Source organism: Macaca fascicularis, chromosome 19 (genome assembly GCF_037993035.2).
Source record: "Macaca fascicularis isolate 582-1 chromosome 19, T2T-MFA8v1.1".
Lineage (NCBI taxonomy): Eukaryota > Metazoa > Chordata > Mammalia > Primates > Cercopithecidae > Macaca > Macaca fascicularis.
Window position 1 is genome coordinate 18,135,933 of NC_088393.1, and position 23,337 is coordinate 18,159,269.

General features: G+C 52.3%; 1 protein-coding gene across 1 annotated transcript; it reads left to right on the plus strand.

The window, feature by feature from the left end:
- The first annotated feature begins 803 nt into the window (after window positions 1-803).
- On the plus strand, window positions 804-20,016 carry B3GNT3 (UDP-GlcNAc:betaGal beta-1,3-N-acetylglucosaminyltransferase 3). Its single transcript, XM_005588396.5, has 3 exons — window positions 804-870; window positions 13,491-14,109; window positions 17,300-20,016. The coding sequence occupies exons 2-3, from the start codon at window positions 13,540-13,542 to the stop codon at window positions 17,849-17,851; spliced, it is 1,122 nt and encodes a 373-aa protein (XP_005588453.3). The 5' UTR covers window positions 804-870; window positions 13,491-13,539; the 3' UTR covers window positions 17,852-20,016.
- Window positions 20,017-23,337: the final 3,321 nt, after the last annotated feature.

Consider the following 23,337-nt stretch of genomic DNA (forward strand, 5'->3'; position numbering starts at 1 on the left):
CTTGAACTGGGGAGGTCGACATTGTAGCGAGCCGAGATCACACCATTGCACTCTAGCCTGGGTGAAAAAACGAGATCCTGTCTCTCAAAAAAAAGAAAAAAAGAAAAGACTACAAATCTGTCTGATTTTCGACTTCCAGAACCTTTCCAAATGCCAGGGATGTCTGGGGGCACATCGTAGGTTTTTGGGTCCTGGAATTATTTAAAATATAGAGATGGAATCTCACTATGTTGCCCAGGCTGGTCTCAAACTCCTGGGTTCAGGCGATCCGCCCCCCTCGGTCTCCCAAAGTACAGGAGTGAGCCACCGCGCCCAGCCCTGGGTTCAGGAATCTTTTTTTTTTTTTTTGGAGGGGGTTCAGGAATCTTTGAACCCCCTGCAGAGAGCCTGCCTCCCTCCCTCCCCCACGGCCTTATCCAATCATTTCTTCACCGAACACACGTGGGCCAACGCTGACAGGGCTCTGTGCCAGGAACCCGCAAGGCGTTGCTTGTTCATCTCCAGCCACGGGGAGCTCATTCTCCAGATTCCCTAGCAGCGGACCAGACCCAGGGTGGGGTCGTGCGCCCCGAGAGGGGCGAGGGTGGCAAGAGGGAAATGGCAGAGGTGGGGGCCGGGCCCGGGGAGGGGAAGGGGCGTGGCCGGGGAGGGAGGAGCCGGCGGGGTACTCGCCTGGGCCACCAGGAAACTCAGCTCAGCTGGAAGAGGGGGCCTGGCAGGAGGCGAAGGCGGAGGGAGGCGGGAAGGCGTGAAGTCCGGTGGGAGGGAAGAATCGGGGGAGGGGCGGGAGCTCTGGCTCAGGTGAAAACTCTTCGGCTGGAGAGCGGAGAGGAGCAGGTAGAGGGGCAGAGGCGTGACTGTCGTCTGGGGGTGAGTGTCGGCAGCCCCCGGAGGATCTGGCGGACCCCAGTGGTGGGGATTTGGGGTTGGGGAAGTTGGGGCTCTGCAAAAGCCCCTGCCGGTCTCCACTGCGTATACCCTGAGACTTGGGGCTCCTGAATGTTCCCACACCTATCCGTAATTGTCTCCGGCGTTCCCAAGGCCAGCTCGGACCTAGGTCGGGGAGGAAGCCTCTCCCACGGCTGGCGACCCGGGACCCCGGCCCCCCTCCCAGATTGGGTGGGATCATACCCCGGAGGCAGACGCTGCGCAGTCAGCTTTGGCTGTTACTATTACTGTTGCCTGCGTTGTTGAGATTGTTGGCCCCTTGGGAGGAGCTGGGCAAGCCAGCACTGGGGTCCCCGGTTGGGTTTAGGAACTGCAGGTGACCCCCAGTATCTCCCTGCGGCTCCGGTGCTGCAGGCCCTGCCAGGTGCTGGGCGGCATTCCAGGGGCCCTGGCTGTGTGGCATGGACACACTGCTCTTGTTCTCTGAACCGGCCTCAGTTTCCCCTCCGTGAGGTGGAACAGTGACTCAGCTGGGATGAGGATGCCCGAAGCGTTCAAAGTTTTTGTGATGAGGTGTACTGCTGGCCACTGGGGCCCTTGCGTGAGTGACGTTAGGTCTCTGAGCCTCAGTTTCCCTGTGTGTCAGGGGGGGGTCTCATAGCATGGGACCTTGGCGACGATGAGTTGAGTGGATAAGAGCTGTGGCCACTCAGTGGGTGCCCAGGGACAGTCAGCTGTCATCATAATTATGTTAATAATAATTATGTCTGTAGCCACTGTTCAGATTCATTCCTGTTCCAAGGATCCTGACTACCTTTTCCTCTGGGTCAGATTTAAACTTTGTTTGTTTGTTTGTTTTATTTGTAGAGGTTGAGGGGTCTCCCTTTGTCACCCAGGCTGGAGAGCAGTGGCTCGATCATAGCTCACTGCAGCCTCAACCTCCTGGGTTCAAGTGATCCTCCCACCTCAGCCTCCCGAGAAGCTGGGACCACAGGTGCACACCACACACAGCTAATTTTAAAATTTTTGTGTGTGTGGAGACAGGGTTTCACTATGTTGTCCAGGCTGGTCTCAAACTCCTGGACCCAAGCAATCCTCTTGCCTTGGCATCCCAAAGTGCTGGGATTTCAGGCATGAGCCACCATGCCTAGCCTTGATTTTTTTTAAATGGACACTTCTCAAGAGGAAACTGAGGTCCCCCCTCAACTTGGGCCGGAGCCTCCTGCAGTCCAGATCTGGGATTCAGGACCCAGGGGCAGCCACCTGGCTGTCTAGGTCTGGGGCCAGCCCTGGGGGCCATCACTTCCTCCCACTGCCCTGTTCTCAAGGTGACACCAGGCAGGGCTGGTATCAGGGCCTGGAGTCAGGAGGAATTAGGTGTGGCCAGGTCAGGTAGCTGGGCCCCCACCTGGCCTAGGTTATCAGTTGGCTGTCTGCCCAGCCCAGCCTGGACACCTTCTCTGACCCTCACCCCTAGGGTGTGGCAGTTCCTGGCAGGTGCTCTGGGTGTGGGGGAACCAAAAGGGCGCCTTGGTGCCTCTGTGTTCCAGGCCAGAGTTCAGGGAATCCAGACAAGCCAGGTCGGCCCAGGGGGAGCAAGTAAGGGCTCACTGAGTGACATTTCCTCCTGCCACCAGCCTCTGAGGCCCACAGCAAGGCAGGAATTTGCTCACTCCCCCAACCCCATGAGCCAGGGAGGATGCCTATTGTGGACCCTTTTCCTGGTGGGAATCTGTCTTGCTTGATTGCTCCTCGTGATGGTGAGCTCACTAACAACACGGCAAACTAAAGGAAGTCTCATCAGCTGGCAGTTAAAGACAGGAACTAGGCTCCCACCCAACCTTTCTTAGATGGATTTCTAGACTTCTCTGTGCCTCAATTTTCCTATCCATAAGCATGGGGCAAATACAGCCCTACTTCTCAGCACAGATATGGAGTTTAGATGGACAGATGGTGGCCAGGCTGCACACAGGACCTGGCGTATTGATTCTAGTCCTGATTATGCAGCTCATTATGTTCTCATTTATAACATGTATCTTTGCATGACAGAAATAATATCATGAATATTTCTGGGCTCTAAGCACAAGGCTTGGAGAAGAGCCCTGATTGGCCTGAGGGCATGGGGGTCCAGAAAGTCCCCAGAGGAGGGGCCCATGATACCTCAGTTCCCCCATCACTCATGGATTGTGGGAAGGGCCTGAGGTTGAACTGCAATGCACGGCCTGGCTTCCCAGCCTCGGTTTCCCCATCTATGGCGTGATCCCAGAGATGTCCTTTGAGACTCCACTGGGCCAGGTCTGGGGTTTATTCGGCTCCTTTCCAGTCTCACACAGATGCCCCAGGCAGTTCCTGCAACGGGGTAGGGCTGGCATGGGTGACGTACAATGAGTCATCCATGACAGAGCCTCGGGACCTAGAAACCCAGGACACCAAGGTCTAAAGTGCGTGTGTCATCTGTTATCTTGCCCCGCCCCACCCCTTTTTCCACATCCAGGCGTTCTTCGGTGTGAATATTGAGTGTATATTGATAGAACTCACTAGCACACATGGTTTCACTAAAGCAGGGTCTGGCCATTGTGAACCTAAAGAATTTACTGGGCTATTTCTTCTTCTTTTTTTTTTTTTTTTTTTTTTTGAGACGGAGTCTCACGCTGTTGCCCAGGCTGGAGTGCAGTGGCGCGATCTCGGCTCACTGCAAGCTCCGCCTCCCGGGTTCCCGCCATTCTCCTGCCTCAGCCTCCTGAGTAGCTGGGACTACAGGCGCCCGCCACTGCGCCCGGCTAATTTTTTGTATTTTTAGTAGAGACGGGGTTTCACTGTGGTCTCGATCTCCTGACCTTGTGATCCGCCCGCCTCGGCCTCCCAAAGTGCTGGGATTACAGGCTTGAGCCACCGCGCCCGGCTATTTCTTCTTCTTTTCTTCCCCTTCTGTTTGCAAAAGCAACTCCTGCTCCTTGTAAAAAGCGACCAGCCCATCATTATTGGGAAACCCAAACTGGTAAGAACAGGTGAGGAACCACCCTCAGGTCAGGGTTCAAATCCCACCAACCCGCCCTGGCGTCAGTTGGCTGTGTGATCTTGGACAGAGGTGCACCCTCTGCACAGATCGCCCACCTGGACCCTAGGCTCCCCTCTGGAAGGCTTGGTGAGACTCCTCGGCTTCCTCCACAGGCCAGGGGCTCACACCTTCTCCTGCAAGCGTCCCCAATTTCCACCCTGGAGTTTCTTCACCCCCAGAGGTTGCACTCCTCTGGAAAATTGTCCTGTTTGCCACTTCTCTGTCCCCTATCAGCATCCTGTGCACACGAGTGTTTCTCTCCATCATCTTGGCTGTGTCCTCGGAACCTAGACCCAGATGTGGCACACACTAGGTGCTCAGCACTTGCTCAGAGCAGTAACAGTCACAACTATGTGAGTGATAAGGGTGGTGGCAGTTGCTATTAAATCTCATTGTGGCTGGGCGTGATGGCTCACACCTGTAATTCCCAGCACTTTGGGAGACCAAGGCGGGCGGATCACCTGAGGTCAGGAGTTTGAGACCAGCTTGGGTGACGTGGTGAAACCCCATCTCTACTAAAAATACAAAAATTAGCTGGGCATGGTAATGCACACCTGTAATCCCAGCTACTCTGGAGGCTGAGACAGGAGAATCTCTTGAACCCTGGAGGCAGAGGTTGCAGTGAGCCAAGATAGCATCACTGCACTCCAGCCTGGGCGACAGAGACTCTGTCTCAAAAAAAAAAAAAAAGGCCGGGCGCGGTGGCTCAAGCCTGTAATCCCAGCACTTTGGGAGGCCGAGACGGGCGGATCACGAGGCCAGGAGATCGAGAGACGATCCCGGCTAACATGGTGAAACCCCGTCTCTACTAAAAAATACAAAAAAAAACTAGCCGGGCGAGGTGGCGGGCGCCTGTAGTCCCAGCTACTCGGGAGGCTGAGGCAGGAGAATGGCGTAAACCCGGGAGGCGGAGCTTGCAGTGAGCTGAGATCCGGCCACTGCACTCCAGCCTGGGTGACAGAGCAAGACTCCGTCTCAAAAAAAAAAAAAAAAAATTCATGACTGGATGTGGTGGCTCACACCTGTAATCCCAGCACTTTGGGAGGCCAAAGTGGGAGGATCACTTGAGCCCAGGAGTTGGAGACCAGCCTGGGCAACATAGCTAGACCCATCTCTACAAAAATGAAATTAGCCAGTGGTGGTGATGCACGCCTGTGGTCCCAGCTACTCAGGAGGCTTAGGCAGGAGGATCAGTTGAGCCCTGAAGTTGGAGGCTGCAGTGAGCTATGATCGTGCCACTGCACCACTCCAGCCTGGGTGACAGAGCCAGACCCTGTCTCAAAAAAAAAAAAAAAACTCATTGTTGGCGCTTCACATATGTGCCACTTGGAGAAAAGGCCACTGCTTGGATCTGCCACTTGACCCTCTAGCCTTTCCCAGGACTCAAGTCCTTATGTATTCAAACAGGATTCTTCCAGAAGCTTCTCTCACCCTCCACTCCTTGCCTTGCCTTTTGGCAGCCTCAGAATGTTCCACACCTCCATCCAAATCCCAATTTAGGATTGGTGAGAATTGGAGAAACAGCGGCCACAACAATGCTGATTGTCAGTTGGTGGCTCTGCCACCATCCCAGCTTTTTTTATTTTTTATTTTTGAGACGGAGTCTCACTCTGTCACCCGGGCTGAAATGCAGTGGTGCGATCTCGGCTCACTGCAACCTCCGCCTCCTGGGTTCAAGCGATTCTCCTGCCTCAGGCTCCTGAGTAGCTGGGATTACAGGTGCCCACCATTACACCTAGCTAATATTTTGTATTTTTAGCAGAAATAGGGTTTCACCATGTTGGCCAGGCTGGTCTCAAACTCCTGACCTCATGATTTGCCTGCCTCTGCCTGTTAAAGTGCTGGGATTACAGGTATGAGCCACCACACCCAGCTGACCATCCCAGCTTTGCAGAGGAGGATGCTAAGGTCTGGGTGGCCCCACCTACTCGGCCCACGTCCCATGGATGGTCAGTAGCTGGGTCAGAAGGTCCTTCCTCAAGGGCTGTCGGGGGTCCCCATGGCTGCTTCAAAGGCATCAAGCTCACAGACCAGTCCTCCCAGCTGCAGGCAAGGCGGAGACCGAGAGCCAGCGACTGGGCCAGTTAGGAATATCCGGGCCTGGGAGTAGCTGAAGAGGCATCCAGAAGTAGCCCTAACTGGGCCTCAGTTTCCTCATCCGGAAAGTGGGAGTTACACAGGGAGAATTACCTTAATGCTATGGAGACCTCTGAGTCAGTGTCAGGCAGGACATTCCCCGCCCCCCTGTGCCACTCCCCGTCATCCATGGTCTCCAAACAGTTCTGGGAGTGAGGGGGGCAGATCTAGCCCCGGGTGGTACCAGCAGGGTCCTCGATGACTTTCACATGCCCCACGTCTCTTAGAGACAGTGACAAGAACAGGGTTGAGACCGGGCGCAATGGCTCATGCCTGTAATCCCAGCACTTTGGGAGGCCGAGGCGGGCAGATCACTTGAAGTCAGGAGTTTGAGACCAGCCTGGCATGACGAAACGCTGTCTCTACTAAACATACAAAAATTAGCCGGGTGTGGTGGTGCACACTTGTAATCTCAGCTAGTTGGGAGGCTGAGGCAGGAGGATTGCTTGAAACCAGGAGGCGGAAGTTGCAGTGAGCTAAGATCGTACCACTGCACTTCAGCCTGGGGAACAGAGCGAGCAAGACTGTCTCCAGAATAAAACAAAAAAAAAACAGGGCTGAGAACGACAGAGGTGCCTGGAGCCACATGCACCTGGGGCAAGAGCCCATCCTTGACTGCCCCCTGAGAGTGGCAGAGGACATGGGGCCAGGGTGCAGCCGCCAATGCCCACGATTCTGCTGGGCAGACAACCTTTCTGCGTATTTAGTGGTCGTTAATTTTCAATGAGTCATTAATACTTAGTATCATCTGTGCATTGAAGCATGAATATTCAGTGACCATGAATATGTGGTATCTGAAGACTGTTTATGGCTTGTTAATATTCCTCATGATACTATTAGGCTGGGTGCGGTAGCTCACACCTATAATCCCAGCACTTTGGGAGGCCAAGGCGGGTGGATCACCTGAGATCAGGAGTTCAAGACCAGCCCAGCCAACATGGCGAAACTCCATCTCTACTAAAAATACAAAAATTAGCCAGGTGTGATGGTACATGCCTGTAATCCCTGCTACTTGGGAGGCTGAGGCAGGAGAATCACTTGAACCCAGGAGGCGGAGGTTGCAGTGAGCCAAGATCCCGCCACTGCACTCCAGCCTGGGTGACAGAGGCTCTGTCTGAAAATATATATATATATTCCTCAAGATACTATTAATATTAATGTATCATGTATGTGAGTTGCAACTTTAAAAAAAATTCAGAAAGTATATTTGGACACAACTTGCAACTTTTAATTGTTGCTTTGCAACTATTTTGTATGTTACAAATACTAGGCACCTCCTCTGTAGTTAATAGATTGTTAATATTCAGTACTTCACTAACACATAGCACTTTTTTTTTTTTTTTTTTTTAAGACAGGGTCTTGCTCTGTTCCTCAGGCTGGAGTACTGTGGCGAGATCATGGCTCACTGCAGCTTGACCTCCCGGGCTCAAACGATCCTCCTACCTCAGCCTCCTAAGTAGCTGGGACTACAGGCACACACCACCATGCCTGGCTAATTTTTGTATTTTTTATAGAGATGGGGTTCTGCCATGTTGCCCAAACTCTTGGGCTCAGGTAATCCTTCCATCTCAGCCTCCCAAACTGCTGGGATTACAGGTGTGAGCCACCACACCCAGCTGTTTTGTTTTGTTTTGTTTTGAGACAGGGTCTTGCTCTGTTGTCCAGGCTGGAGTGCAGTGGTGCTATCATAGCTCACTGCAGCCTCGAACTCCTGGGCTCAAGCGTTTCTCCTGCCTCAGCTTCCCAAGTAGCTGGGACTACAGGTGCACGCTGCCACTGCACCTGGCTAATTTTTAAATTTTTAGTAGAGACGGGGTTTTACCATGTTGCCCAGGCGGGTCTTGAACTCTTGGGCTCAAGTGATCCTCCCACCTCAGCCTCCTGAGTAGCTGGGACTACAAGCACTCACCACCACCACACCAGGCTAATTCAAAAACTGGGAGGTTGAAGCCTCTCAGAGATGACACTTCAGGAGAAGCCTAAATATGAAGACTGGGAAAGAGCTGGAAGGAAGGGGGTCTTAGGTGGAGGCAGTGACTGGTGCAAAGGCCCTCAGACAGGGCTGAGCTTGGATGATATTTGTTTGTTTTGAGACAGGGTCTCGCTTTCTTGCCAGGCTGGGGGTGCAGTCACAGCTCCCTGCAGCCTTCACTTCCAGGGCTCAAGTGATCCTCCCACCTCAGCCTCCTGAGTAGCTGGGACTACAGGCATACACCACCACACTCAGCTAATTTTTTTCTTTTTCTTTTTTTTTTTATTTTTAGCACATACAGAGTCTCCCTTTGTTGCTCAGGCTGGTCTTGAACTCTTGGGCTTAAGCAATCCTCCTGCCTCAGCCTCCCAAAGTGCGAGGATTATAGGCATGAGCTACTGCATCCGGCCTGAGCCTGGGTGTTAAAGAATTTTTTTTTTTTTTGAGACAGAGTCTGGCTATGTTGCCCAGGCTGGAGTACAGTGGCACGATCTCGACTCACTGCAACCTCCACCTCCTGGATTCAAGCGATTCTCCTGCCTCAGCCTTCTGAGTAGCTGGGATTACAGATGCGTGCCACCACGCCTGGCTAACTTTTGTATTTATAGTAGAGACAGGATTTCACCATGTTGGGCAGGCTGGTCTCGAACTCCTGACCTCAGGTGATCTGCCCTCGACCTCCCAAAGTGCCAGGATTACAGACGTGAGCCACTGCGCCAGGCCGTGTTTAAGGGGCTGGTACAGCTGGAGCAGATGAGGGAGGGCAGAGATTGTGCGGGAAAGATGGCAGCAAAGAGGACTCACATCCTGCAGCCACACCCCAGGCGGAGGCTTCTGGGTCTTGGCAGAGGAAATAAGTGGCTTTTCTGTGTGCATTTGAGGAAGTGGGTTCTGGGAGAATGACAAAATCACACTGGCACGTGAAGGGCAAACAGCTCCAGGCAGAACCGACTGGTCTGGCAGCGGGCGGCCAGGCGAGGGTCCCCAGGAATCAGCCTGGACGTCACTGCTGGACACTGGTGGCACCATGTCTGGCTTGGGGTGAAGTTTCTTCACCCACCTTGAACAGGAGTGCAGGAGAGGCACTGTTACCTGCAGGGAACATCTGATGTGCTCCTCCATCAATCGCCTGTTGGCACCAGGGGTGGTGACTGGTGCCTGTGGTCCCAGCTACTTGGGAGGATAAGGCAGGAGGATCACTTGAGCCCAGGAGCTGGAGGCTGCAGGGAGCTATATCGTCACTGCACTCCAGCCTGGGCAACAGAGCAAGTGAGATCCTATCGCTTAAAAAAAAAAAAAAAAAAATTAAATTATCTGGCAAGGTGGCTCATGTCTATAATCCCAGCACTTTGGGAAGCCAAGGCAAGAGGACTGTTTGAGGCCAGGAATTCAAGACCAGCCTGGACAACATAGTGAGACCCCGTCTCTTAAAACACAGCACACACAATCAATACCTGTTGAGCCTTCCTGGCTTATAGGCCGTCGTGTGCCAATAGTTCTCACCTGGATACCAGACTGAGTCTCCCACTGCCCAGATGTTCCTTACATTCTGTTCCTTCTGGTCCTTCTTTTTCCACCCCCCTAACATCTGGGCTGTAATCAAAACATTGATGAATTTCTTCATCTTATTTTTTCTCTTTTTTTTTTTTTTTTTGAGATAGAGTCTTGTTCTATTGCCAGGCTGGAGTACAATGGCGCGATCTTGGCTCACTGCAACCTCCACCTCCCAGATTCAAGTGATTCTACTGTCTCAGCCTCCTGAGTAGCTGGGATTACAGACACCCACCACCACACCCGGATAATTTTTGTATTTTTAGTAGAGACTGGGTTTTGCTGTGTTGGTCAGGCTGATCTCGAACTCCTGAGCTCAAGTGATCCACCCACCTTGGCCACCCAAAGTGCTGAGATTACACGCGTGAGCCACTGCCCCCAACCTTTTTTTTTTTTTTTTTCTTTTTTTTATTTTGGAGACATAGTCTTGCTCTGTCACCCAGGCTGGAGTGCAGTGGTGTGATCTTGGCTCACTGCAACCTCCGCCTCCTGGGTTCAAGCGATTCTCCTGCCTCAGCCTCCGGAGTAGCTAGGATTACAGTCATGAGCCACCATGCCCTGCTAATTTTTGTATCTAATTTTTTGTATTTAGTAGAGACAGGGGTTTCGCCATGTTGGCCAGACTGGTCTTGAACTCCTGACCTCAGATGATCCACCCACCTTGGCCTCCCAAAGTGCTGGGATGACAGCTGTGAGCCAATGAGCCTGCCCTTCACCTTATTTTCTAAACCTGTCTACTCTCCTATACCTCAGCAGCCAGCCTCTGTCTAGACCACCAAACTCTTCCACCTAGATGTTACCCAATCTCCCCCGACCTCAGCCTCCCGAGTAGCTGGGACTACAGGTGTACACCACCACACTCAGCTAATTTTGTTTCACTTTTTTACTTTTAGCAGAGACAGGGTCTCCCTTTTGTTGCCCTACCCTGATTGAAATATTCCTAATCCCTTCGTGACCACAGGGAACCATTTTTTTTTTTTTTTTTTGAAATGACGGTCTCTCTCTGCTGCCCAGGCTGGAGTGGTGTGATTATAGCTCACTGCAGCCTCAAACTCCTGGGATCAGGCCATCCTCCCACCTGAACCTCCTGAATAGCTGGGACTACAAGCATGCATCACCACGCTGGCTAACTTTTGTATTTTGGGTAGAGACGGGGTTTCACCATGTTACCCAGGCTGGTCTCGAACTCCTAAACTCAAGCGATCCTCCCACTTCAGCCTCCCAGAGTGCTGAGATTATAGGCCTGAGCCACCTTGCCTAGCCCACAAGGGACTTCTTAAAGGCATAAATCAATCTGATCCCTCCCCTGCTCATAGACCCTCCATGGCTCCCCATTGCTTCTCACAGGAAACAAGACATTCTTCCTGGCCTGCCCATTCTATTCTGGTGCCCCAGCAGAGTCCCATAATTCCATCATCACCTCCTTTCTCTCCCCCTGTCCCAACCACATGAGCCTCCTTGCTCTGCCACCAACACCCTAAATTTATATCCATCTCAGGGCCTTTGCACGTGCTCCACTCTGTCTGGAATGCCCTTCCCCCCAGTCTGCCCAAGGGAATCCCATCATCCTTTAGGACCTCCGTGATCCTACGTTGCTCAGGTCCCCTGTGGACCTGCCTCAGTAGCAATTAATTTGGCTGTCACTAATTGTTCATATCATTTATAATTTTTTTTTTTTTGAGACAATGTCTTGCTCTGTTGCCCAGGCTGGAGTGCAGTGGTGTGATCATAGCTCACTGCAGCCATGAAGTCCTGGGCTCAGGTAATCCTCCCACCTCAGCCTCCCGAGTAACTGAGACCGCAAGCGCATGCTACCACAGCCTGCTCATTTTTTGTTTTGTTTTGTTTCGAGACAGAGTCTTGCTGTCATCCAGGCTGGAGTGGAGTGGCGTGATCATAGCTCACTGCAGCCTCCACCTCCTGGGTTCAAGTGATTTTCCTGCCTCAGCCTCCCAAGTAGTTGGGACTATAGGCGCCCACCACACCTGGCTAATTTTTTTTTTTTTTTTTTTTTTTTTTGTAGAGAGTGAGTTTCCCCATGTTGGCCAGGCTGGTCTCGAACTCCTGACCTCAGGTAATCCACCTGCCTTGGCTTCCTAAAGTGCTGGGATTCTGGGTGTGAGCCACTGTGCCCAGACTAATTTCTGTGTTTTTTGTACAGACAGGGTTTCACCATGTGCCTAAGGTGTTCTACTTATTATAGTGAGGGCAGGGCTGGCTTGGTCACGGCTGCCTCCCCAGCATCTAGCGTACAGTAGGTGCTCGGTTAACACTCTAGGGCTGCTGAGTCACTGTGACAGTTAACAGGATTGGACTCATGCATATTCACAGATATTCACCTGTCTGTGCCCCACGTGGCTGAGAGTTGGCCAGGTTCTCTTTGAGGGATGTTTGGTGCCATCCATGACGCGGTCCCTTGTGATAGATTCTGGGAGGCCCTGAGGTCTGGGAAGGGAGTCTCCCAGTGACCCCGAGTTGAGGGATGTATGAGGTGGGCATACTGTACCTGTCAAAGTTCTGGGTTCTGGCCGGGCACGGTGGCTCATGCCTGTAATCCCAGCACTTTGGAAGGCTAAGGTGGGCAGATCATGAGATCAGGATATCAAGACCATCCTGGCCAACATGGTGAAACTTCATCTCTAAAAAATTAACCGGGTGTGGTGGCACGTGCCTGTGGTCCCAGCTACTCTGGAGGATGAGGCAGGAGAATCACTCGAACCAGGAGGCGGAGGTTGCAGTGAGCCGAGATTGCGCCACTGCACTCCAGCCTGGACAACTCCATCTCAAAAAAAAAAAAAGTCCTGGCTGGGCACGGTGGCTCACGCCTGTAATCCCAGCACTTTGGGAGACCAAGGCGGGTGGATCACGAGGTCAGGAGATCGAGACCATCCTGGCTAACACGGTGAAACCCCATCTCTACTAAAAATGCAAAAAATTAGCCAGGCATGGCAGTGGGCGCCTGTAGTCCCAGCTACTTGGGAGGCTGAGGCAGGAGAATGGCGTGAACCTCAGAGGCGGAGCTTGCAGTGAGCCGAGATTGTGCCACTGCACTCCAGCCTGGGCGACAGAGCGAGACTCCGTCTCAAAAAAAAAAAAAAAAAAAAGTCCTGGGTTCTGATACTGCTCCATGCTGAGCCTCAATGTCTCTGTCTGTAAGTGGGGAATAGCTGGATAATTAAGGTAGCCAGGGTGGTGGACTGACAGTCACTGAGGTGGTCACCACACAGCTAATATGTGTCAAGCCCTTCTGCAGTCAGGGAGCAGTGGCCCCATTGTATGTGTGTGCGTGTGTACTGGAGCAGGGAATCTCAGCACCCCCATGTCCTAATAAGAAAACTAAGACTTCACACGGAAAGGCAGGGTAGGGTGGCTCATGCCTGTCATTGCAGCCCTTCGGGAGGCCGAGGCAGGTGGATCACTTGAGGCCAGGAGTTCAAGACCAGCCTGGCCAACATGGTGACACCCCATCTCTACTAAAAATACAAAAAAATTAACCAGGCACGGTGGCACACACCTGTAATCCCAGCTACCCAGGAGGCTGAGGCAGGAGGATCGCTTGAACCCATGAGGTGGAGTCTGCAGTAAGCTGAAATTAAGACACTGCACTCCAGCGTGGGCAACAGAACGAGAGAGAGAGATGCTGTCTCAAAAAAAAAAAAAAAAAAAAAAAATTAATCCCCAGCAGGGAGGGCCAGGGCACCTGTCAGAGCCAACAGGGGTTGGAATGCCTTGAAGTGGATCTTGTAAGGGGTGGAGGAGTTAAGTGGGGGGTGAATTTCAATATTTTGCCAACCTGAGCAACTGTACAGGTACAACCAGGTGTTGGGGGTCACAGGAAAAGCACTTTGCTCAAGGTGAGTGTTCAGTGAGTTTTGTTTTCCACAGGAGCCGCCCGGGGGCTCCTCAGGCTGACCCCAGACCCTGGCTGGCCAGGATGAGGTGTCTCCGGCACCTGCGGCCCAATGCCACCCTCATTCTGGCCATCGTCGCTTTTACTCTCCTCCTCCTCTTCAGTCTGCAACTGTCACCACCCACTCGCAAGGTCCAGGAGCAGCCACCGGCAACCCCCGAGTCCCTGGCCTGGCCCACTCCACCCACCCACCCAGCCCGGGCCCCGTGCCAGGCCAACACCTCTATGGCCAACCACCCGGACTTCGCCAAGCAGCCGAAGAATGTTCAGGACTTCCTGCTGTACAAACACTGCCGCGACTTTCCCCTGCTCCAGGACGTGCCACCTTCTAAGTGCGCGCAGCCGGTTTTCCTGCTGCTGGTGATCAAGTCCTCCCCCACCAACTATGGGCGCCGCGAGCTGCTGCGGCGCACGTGGGGCCGCGAGCGCAAGGTGCGGGGTTTGCAGCTGCGCCTCCTCTTCCTGGTGGGCACAGCCTCCAGCCCACACCAGGCCCGCAAGGTCAACCGGCTGCTGCAGCTGGAGGCACAGACTCACGGAGACATCCTGCAGTGGGACTTCCACGACTCCTTCTTCAACCTCACGCTCAAGCAGGTGCGCTGGGTTGGGGTCACCTGATCAGGGCCACCTATCCTTCTTGTCCAAATTGCCACCCACTCCTGAGGGACCCAGGGAACCAGAAGCCCTCATCAGTCCATCACAGCCCATTCTGCCACTCCGCTGTCCTCACTAGCCTCGTGGTGACCCCAAATTGTCTTCTTCCCAGGGAGGCTGGGGGGAAGGGTAGAGGAGCTAGGTTACTAGCACAGAGCTCAAGCCTGATGATGCGGGTTCGAATCCAAGCTCTGCCTCTTACTTGTTGTTCGACCTTGGAGGAGTTCATTCACCTCTCTGTGCCTCAGTTTTCTCACCTGGAAAATAGGATGTGAATGAGTCTCACCCACCTCTGAGGGCTGCTGTGAGGTTTACAGGAGACGGCATTTATGAGGCACCCAGACCAGTGCTGAATGTCCAGCTTATCTTGGCAATGACAGAGACACATCTTCTTGTTTATTTTTATGTTTATTTATTTATTTTTTTAATGGAGTCTTGCTCTGTTGCCCAGGCTGGAGTGCAGTGGTGTGATCTGGGCGCACTACAACCTCCGCCTCCTGGTTTAAAACAATCCTCCTGCCTCAGCCTCCCAAGTAGCTGGGATTACAGGCACTCGCCACCACGCCCAGCTAATTTTTGTATTTTTAGTAGAGACCGGGGTTCACCATGTTGGCCAGGGTAATCTCGAACTCCTGACCTCAGGCGATCTTCCCACCTCAGCCTCCCAAAGTGCTGGGATTACAGGTGTGAGCCACTGCGCCCAGCCAACATCTTCTTGTTTATTTGTTCTGGTTCTGTCTCCCAATGAGGCTGGGGGCTGTGTCTGTTTCACTCACTGCTGTGTCCCTAATGCCTAGAATAGATTCAGGTGCACAACAGGAGCTCAGTCGAGACCTTTTTGATGGACAAGAATCCATGAGCGGTAGCTGGGCGTGGTGGCTCATGCCTGTAATCCCAGCACTGTTGGAGGCTAAGGAGGGAGGATTGCTTGAGCCCAAGAGTTTCAGGCCAGCCTGAGCTACATAGCAAGACTTCGTCTTTTTTTTTTTTTTAATTTTAATTAATTAATTTTTATGTTTTTAAATTAATTAATTTTTTTTCCTGAGATGGAGTCTGGCTCTGTCACCCAGGCTGGAGTGCAGTGGTGCGATCTCGGCTCACTGCAACCTCCACCTCCCAGGTTCAAGTGATTCTCCTGCCTCAGCCTCCTGAGTAGCTGGGATTATAGGTGCATGCCACTATGTCCAGCTAATTTTTTTGTACTTTTGAGCAGAGACGAGGTTTCACCGTGTTGACCAGGCTGGTCTGAAACTCCTGACCTAAGTTCATCCACACTGCATTGGCCTCCCAAAGTGCTGGGATTACAGGCATGAGCCACCACACACAGCCTCATCTCTATTTTTTAATAAAAGAACCCAGGAGAGGTGAGAAAATCCCGCCCATCTGCAGATGAGGAAATGGAGGGACTCCAAGGACCCCTCCTAGGTCCTTGAGTAGAGCAAGACAAGTAGAGACAACATTTTCAAGGAGGAACAGGGAACTCTGCAGGATCCTGCTCGTAGGAGATATAGGCAGGCCTGGGTTCAAGGCCTCTGGTAGCCGTTTCTCTGCAGGTGACCTTACTGCAGTTTTCTCTGGAGAGCCTCTGTTCCCTCGTCTGTAAATAAGATTGAGGACCACTTCTGCCTCCTAACGGTGAATTCAGGATTCAAGGTAGGTAAGCACTAAGCACAGCACCCAGCAACAAGCAGATACCCAACCCATGTAGGTTACCATAGGGGAAACTGAGGCTGAGGTGGGTAGGGGCCACGGCCTCTCAACGTGCTGTGTTCTGAAAACACAAAAGTGGCCGGGCACAATGGCTCACGCCTATAATCCCAGCACTTTGGGAGGCCGAGGTGGGCGGATCACTTGAGGCCAGGAGTTCGAAACCAGCTTCTTGGGAGGCTGAGGCAGGAGGATTGCTTGAACCCTGGAGGTGGAGTTTGCATAGAGCCAAGATCCTGCCACGGCACTCCAGCCTGGTTGACAGAGTGAGACTGTCTCAAAAAAACAACCTGCAAAAGTCTGTGATAAACGTCAACTTGACAAATATGAACTTAGCACCTGTGAAGCACTGGCACTATGCTGGGTGCTGAGGGAGATGGCATGAATAGAAAGAGAGAGACACAGACCCAAGTAGGGAAGCCCAGTGTTTGCTGGGAGAGGTGAGTGTTAACAATCACACAGGCAGGGCATGGTGGCTCACGCCTATAATCCCAGCACTTTGGGAGGCCAAGGCAGGTGGATCACCTGAGGTCAGGAGTTCAAGACCAGCCTGACCAACATGGTGAAACCCCATCTCTACTAAATACAAAAAATTGGCCGGGCGTGGTGGTGCATGCCTGTAATCCCAGCTGCTTGGGAGGCTGAGGCAGGAAAATTGCTTGAACCCAGAGGGTAGAGGTTGCAGTGAGCCGAGATTGTACCACTGCACTCCAGCCTGGGCAACAAGAGCGAAAACTCCATCTAAAAAAAAAATAATAATAATAAATTAATTTACACAGGGGTGGTGGCTCATGCTTGTAATCTCAGCACTTTGGGAGGCTGAGGTGGGAGGATCCTTTGAGGCCTGGAGTTTAAGACCAGCCTGGGCAGCATAACAAGATCCCATCTCTAAAAAAATATAAATTTTTTAATTAGCCAGGAGTAGCGGCATGTGTCTGTAGTCCCAGCTACTTGGGAGGCTGAGGTGGGAGGATCACTTGAGCCCAGGAATTCAAGGCTGCAATGAACTATGATCGTACCACTACACTCTAGCCTGGGCAATAGAGCAAGACCCTGTCTCAGAAACAAACAAACAAAATTCACACAAATGATGATTTAACAACAGGGCTTGGCCAGGCAGAGTTGGAAGGAATAGCAATAAATGTAAATGTAACAATTTTCCAGCATTTCTTGGTGCTTCATGGAGCATGGTCTCCATGGATTCTCCAACACTCCTAGAGGCACATGATAAGGCCTGTTTAGAGAGTTGGAAACTAAGGCACAGAGAGGGTTTCCCAAGTAACCCCACAGGGCAGGGCTTCAAACCCAGGCCAGATTGTGGACACTCTCTTTCCTGGGCTCACTGGACTGGAGTGGCCAACAGAGACCCAAGGCCAATTTCTCCAGCCCTCAAGCAAGCATGCCCTGCCCACCCTGCCTGCAGGTGCTGTTCTTACAGTGGCAGGAGACGAGGTGCGCCAACGCCAGCTTCGTGCTCAACGGGGATGATGACGTCTTTGCACACACAGACAACATGGTCTCCTACCTGCAGGACCATGACCCTGGCCGCCACCTCTTCGTGGGGCAACTGATCCAAAACGTGGGCCCCATCCGGGCTTTGTGGAGCAAGTACTATGTGCCGAAGGTGGTGACTCAGAACGAGCGGTACCCACCCTACTGTGCGGGTGGTGGCTTCCTGCTGTCCCGCTTCACTGCCGCTGCCGTGCGCCGTGCCGCTCTTGTCTTGGACCTCTTCCCTATTGATGATGTCTTCCTGGGTATGTGTCTGGAGCTCGAGGGACTGAAGCCTACCTCCCACAGCGGCATCCGCACGTCTGGTGTGCGTGCCCCATCACAACACCTGTCCTCCTTTGACCCCTGCTTCTACCGAGACCTGCTGCTGGTGCACCGCTTCCTGCCTTATGAGATGCTGCTCATGTGGGATGCACTGAACCAGCCCAACCTCACCTGCAGCAAACAGACACGGATTTACTGAGTCAGCATCAGGGTCCCCAGCCTCTGGGCTCCTATTTCCATAGGAAGGGGTGACACTTTCCTCCCAGGAAGCTGAGACCTTTGTGGTCTGAGCATAGGTGAGTGCCAGGGAAGGTTTGATGAGTGAATATTCTGGCTGGTGAACTCCTATACATCCTTCAAAACCCACCTGGTACTGTTCCAGCATCCTCTCTGGATGGCTGGAGGGACTCCAGAAAATATCCGTCTTCTTTTTATGGCAGCTAATGGCAGAATTGCCTCTGCTAGGGTTCCAACTGTGGATGCATCCATCCCGTTTGAGTCAGAGTCCTACTTCCCTGCTCTGACCTACTCACAGATGGGATGCTAAGCAGTGTACCTGCAGTGGTTTAATGGTGGATAAGCTCCATCTACAGTTCCAGGCCAGCCAGAAACTCCTGTGTCCACATAGACCTGACGTGAGAAATATCTTTCAGCCTAGGAGCGATGGGTCCTGATCTTAACCCTTTCCTGGGTCTCAGACAACTCAGAAGATTTGGGGGATACCAGAGAGGTGCTGAAATAGGACCACTCCCTGCTTACTTGTGGGATCAAATGCTGTAATGGTGGAGGTGTGGGCAGAGGAGGGAGGCAAGTGTCCTTTGAAGGTTTTGGGAGCTCAGAGTTTCTGGGGTCCCCATTGGGAGCCCCCATCCCTGTGTTCCCCAAGAATTCAGAGAAAAGCACTGGGACTGGAAGGATCTTTAATGGGCCCAAGGCCAAGAGGCACATGCCCCACTACTGCCTGGAGAATGGAGAGATTCGGGTCCTCCAGCGGCCCCCCTGCCCAGTATGTTTTACAGATTACAGGGGACGAGTGAGCCAGTGACCCCCTGGAGCCCCCAGCTTCAGGCCTCAGTGTCTGCCACTCAAGCTTCACAGGCATTGCGATGGAGCATCCTTGGGGAATTGTCAGGAAAAGAAAATGAGATCAGACTGTTACTGTGTCTATATAGAAAGAAGTAGATATAAGAGACTCCATCTTGTTCTGTATTTGAGATGCTGTTAATCTGTGACCCTACCCCCAACCTTGTCCTTGCAAGAGATATGTGCTGTGGTGACTCAAGGTTTAATGGATTTTGGGCTGTACAGGGTGTGCTTTGTTAAACAAGTGCCTGAAGGCAGTATGCTTGTGAAAAGTCATCACCATTCTGTTAATCTCAAGTACCCAGGGACACATACACTGCGGAAGGTCGCAGGGACCTCTGCCTAGGAAAGCTAGGTATTGTCCAAGGTTTCTCCCCATGTAATATTCTGAAATTGGCCTCGTGGGAAGGGAAAGACCTAATCGTCCCCCAGCCTGACACCCGTGAAGGGTCTGTGCTGAGGAGGACTAGTATAAGAGGAAAGAAGGCCTCTTGGCAGTTGAGATAGAGAAAAGCATCTGTCTCCTGCCCATCCCTGGGCAATGGAACATCTCGGTGTAAAACCTGATTGTATGTTCTATTTACTGAGAAAGGAGAAAACTGCCTTAAAGGCAATGCTGCTCTTTATGCACTAAAAAGGTTTATGGAGATATTTGCATATGCATATTAAGGCACACCATTTTTCCTTAAACTTATTCATGTCACAGAGATCTTTATTCACATGTCTTTTTTTTTTTGAGATGGAGTCTGGCTCTGTCGCCCAGGCTGGAGTACAGTGGCGGGATCTCAGCTCACTGCAAGCTCCGCCTCCCGGGTTTACATCATTCTCCTGCCTCAGCCTCCTGAGTAGCTGGGACTACAGGCGCCCGCCACCTTGCCTGGCTAGTTTTTTGTATTTTTTAGTAGAGACGGGGTTTCACCAGGTTAGCCAGGATGGTCTCGATCTCCTGACCTCGTGATCCGCCCGTCTCGGCCTCCCAAAGTGCTGGGTGAGCCACCGCGCCCGGCCATTCACGTGTCTTACTGCTGACCTTCTCCCTACAATGATCCTATTATCCTGCCACTTCCCTTTTTCTAAGATGGTAAAGATAATGATCAATAAATACTGAGGGAACTCAGAGACCGGTGCCGGCGTGGGTCCCCTGGGCCCACTTTTTCTTTCTCTATACTTTGTCTCTGTGTCTCATTTCTTTTCTCAAGTCTCTCGTTCCACCTAATGAGAAACACCCACAGGTGTGGAGGGGTAGGCCACCCCTTCAGGGAATAAAAAGTTTTGTGAAGACTTGGAGATTTTTTTTTTTTTAAGCAAATTTATAAGTTTCAACAGACAAGTCCACATGCATCCCTAAAAATCTCGTTTTCCAGTAGAAAATATACACTGGTAAAAACAGGGCATGGGGCCGTGGTTCAGGGCTGTAATTCTAGCACATTGGGAGACCAAAGTGGGAGGATCACTTCAGCCCAGGAGTTCCGGATCCTGTCTCTGCACAAAATAAAAAATTACTCGGGCGTGGTGGTGCTCACATGCCTGTAGTCCCAGCTATACTTGGGAGGCTGAGGTGAGAGGATCGCTTGAGCCCAGGAGTTGGAGGCTGCAGTGAGCCATGATTGCGCCCCTGTATTCCAACCTGGACAGCAACACGAAAACAAAAACATAAAATGGGATGTGGGTGAGGCAAAAGCTGCAGGAATTTCTGTCAGGCAGATCTGACCTCATCCCACCCACCCCCTGCTCAGATACCCTTCATAGCTCCCTATTGCTTTCAGCTCATATCCCCAAAGACAGATTCTATTTTTCTTTTTTTTTTTTTAAACGGATTCTTGTTGTTGCCCAGGCTGGAGTGTAGTGGCGTGATCTCAGCTCATTGCAACCTCCGCCTCCCAGATTCAAGCAGTTCTCCTGCCTCAGCCTCCCAAGTAGCTGAGATTACAGGTTACAGGCATATGCCACCATGCCCAGCTAATTTTTGTATTTTTGATAGAGACAGGGTTTCACCATGTTGCCCAGGCTGGTCTCAAACTCCTGACCTCAAGTGATCCACCTGCCTTGGCCTCCCAAAGGTGCTGGGATTATGGGCGTGAGCCACAGTGCCTGGCCAGCCAAAGATAGATTCTTGCTTCCAGCTTGTCAGCAGACTCAGGAGTGGGAGGGACAGGGAGAGCTGTTCTTAGCTGGATTGGACACTGGGCCCACCTTGGCCTCCCGCTTCCAGCAAGGCCCCCTCTGAATCCCATCCCAGCCACCAGCAGTCTCCCTCTCCTTACTAGGCTTGCTTTCCCTGGTTGGAACCTCGGATCTACTGCCCTCTCTAGCTCATCCTTTCCTCCCCTCAAGTATTGATTGTGCACCTACTGTGTGCTACATGCCTTGCCCTGTACTCCTCCTCCCTCCTGTGGGAAGGGTCAGCGGACACAGACCCACCTTATAGCGAGGAAACAAACCTGAAAATGATCAAATGGGAAGTTCTTGGGAGCAATAAAAGCTTTGAGCGGAATATTTTTTTATTTTACTTTTATTTTATTTATTTTTGAGACTGAATCTCGCTCTGTTGCCCAGGCTGGAGTGTAGCGGTGCAATCTCAGCTCACTGCAACCTCCGCCTCCTGAGTTCAAGCGATTCTCATGCCTCAGCCTCCCAAGTTGCTGGGATTACAAGCATGCACCACCACGCCTGGCTAATTTTTGTATTTGTAGTACAGACAGGGTTTCACCATGTTGTCCAAGCTGGTCTCGAACCCCTGGCCTCAAGGGATCCACCTGCCTCGGCCTCCCAAAGTGTTGGGATTACAGGCATGAGCCACTACACCAGCCTGAGCAGAATTTAAATGGGGTGATAGGGCCAAACACAGTGACTCATGCCTATAATTCCAGGGCATTGGGAGGCCGAGATGGGAGGATCACCTGAGCCCAGGAGTTTGAGACCAGCCTGGGCAACATAGCAAGACCCTGTCTCTACAGAAAAAAATTAACCCAGTGGTATGGTAGTGCCCACCCATGGTCCCAGCTACTCGGAAAGCTGAGGCAGGAGGATCACTTGAGCCCGGGAGATTGAGGTTGCAGTGAGCCAGGACTATGCCACTGCACTCCAGCCTGGGTGGGAGGGAGACCTTGTTTCAAAAATAAAATGAGGCTGGGCATGGTGGCTCACGCCTGTAATACCAGCAGTTTGGGAGGCTGAGGTGGGCGGGTCATCTGAAGTCAAGAGTTTGAAACCAGCCTAGACAACATAGCGAAACCCCATCTCGACGAAAAATACAAAAATTAGCAGGGTGTGGTGGCTCATGCCTGTGATCCCAGCTACTTGAGAGGCTGAGGCAGGTGAATCGCTTGAACCTAGGAGACGGAGTTTGCAGCGAGCTGAGATTGAGCCACTGCACTCCAGCCTGGGCAACAGAGTGAGACTCGATCTCAAAAAAATAAATAAGTAGGCCGGCCATGGTGGTTCACACCTGTAATCCCAGCACTTTAGGGGGCCAAGGTGGGTAGATCACGAGGTCAAGAGATAGACACCATTCTGGCCAACATGGTGAAACCTGGTCTCTACTAAAAGGAAAAATAGCCGGGCGTGGTGGTGTGTGCTTGTAGTCCCAGCTACTCAGGAGGCTGAAGGCAAAAGAATCACTTGAACCTGGGAGGCGGAGGTTGCAGTGAGCCAAGATCGTGCCACTGCACTCCAGCCTGGGTGACAGAGCAAGGCTCAGTCTCAAAAAAAAAAAAAGGCCAGGCGCAGTGGCTCACGCCTGTAATCCCAGCACTTTGGGAGGCCGAGACGGGCGGATCACGAGGTCGGGAGATCGAGACCACCCTGGCTAACACGGTGAAACCCCGTCTTTACTACACAATACAAAATTCTAGTCGGGCCAGGTGGCGGGCGTCTGTAGTCCCAGCTATTCGGGAGGCTGAGGCAGGAGAATGGCGTGAACCCAGGAGGCGGAGCTTGTAGTGAGCTGAGATCCGGCCACTGCACTCCAGCCTCGGTGACAGAGCGACACTCTGTCTCAAAAAACACAAACAAACAAACAAAAATTAGCCGGGCACGGTGGTGGGCACCTGTAGTCCCAGCTACTCGGGAGGCTGAGGCAGGAGAATGGCGTGAACCCAGGAGGCAGTGCTTGCAGTGAGTGGAGATCACACCGCTGCACTCCAGTCTGGGTGACAGAGCGAGACTCTGTCTCAAAAAAAAAAAAAAAAAACACAAAAATTAGCCGGGCGCAGTGGCGGGCACCTGTAGTCCTGGCTACTCGGGAGGCTGAGGCAGGAGAATGGCGTGAACCCGGGAGGCGGTGCTTGCAGTGAGTGGAGATCGCACCACTGCACTCCAGTCTGGGCGATAGAGGGAGACTCCGTCTCAAAAAAGAAAAATAGATGGTTAAAAATGGCTGCTGTGGGGACTGGAGGGAATTGGGAGGCTGAGACATCATCCAAGCAGGACAATCAGGCCTGGATGAGATGGGGCTGCAGGTCTTTCTAACAGGCACATCTGACCTCATTCTGCCCCCTGCTCACACACCCTCTGTGGCTCCCTATTGCCCTCAGGGGACAGTCCCTGGAAATAGAGTCTTTGTAGACGGAGATGAGGTTATCATGGATTAGGGTGGACCCT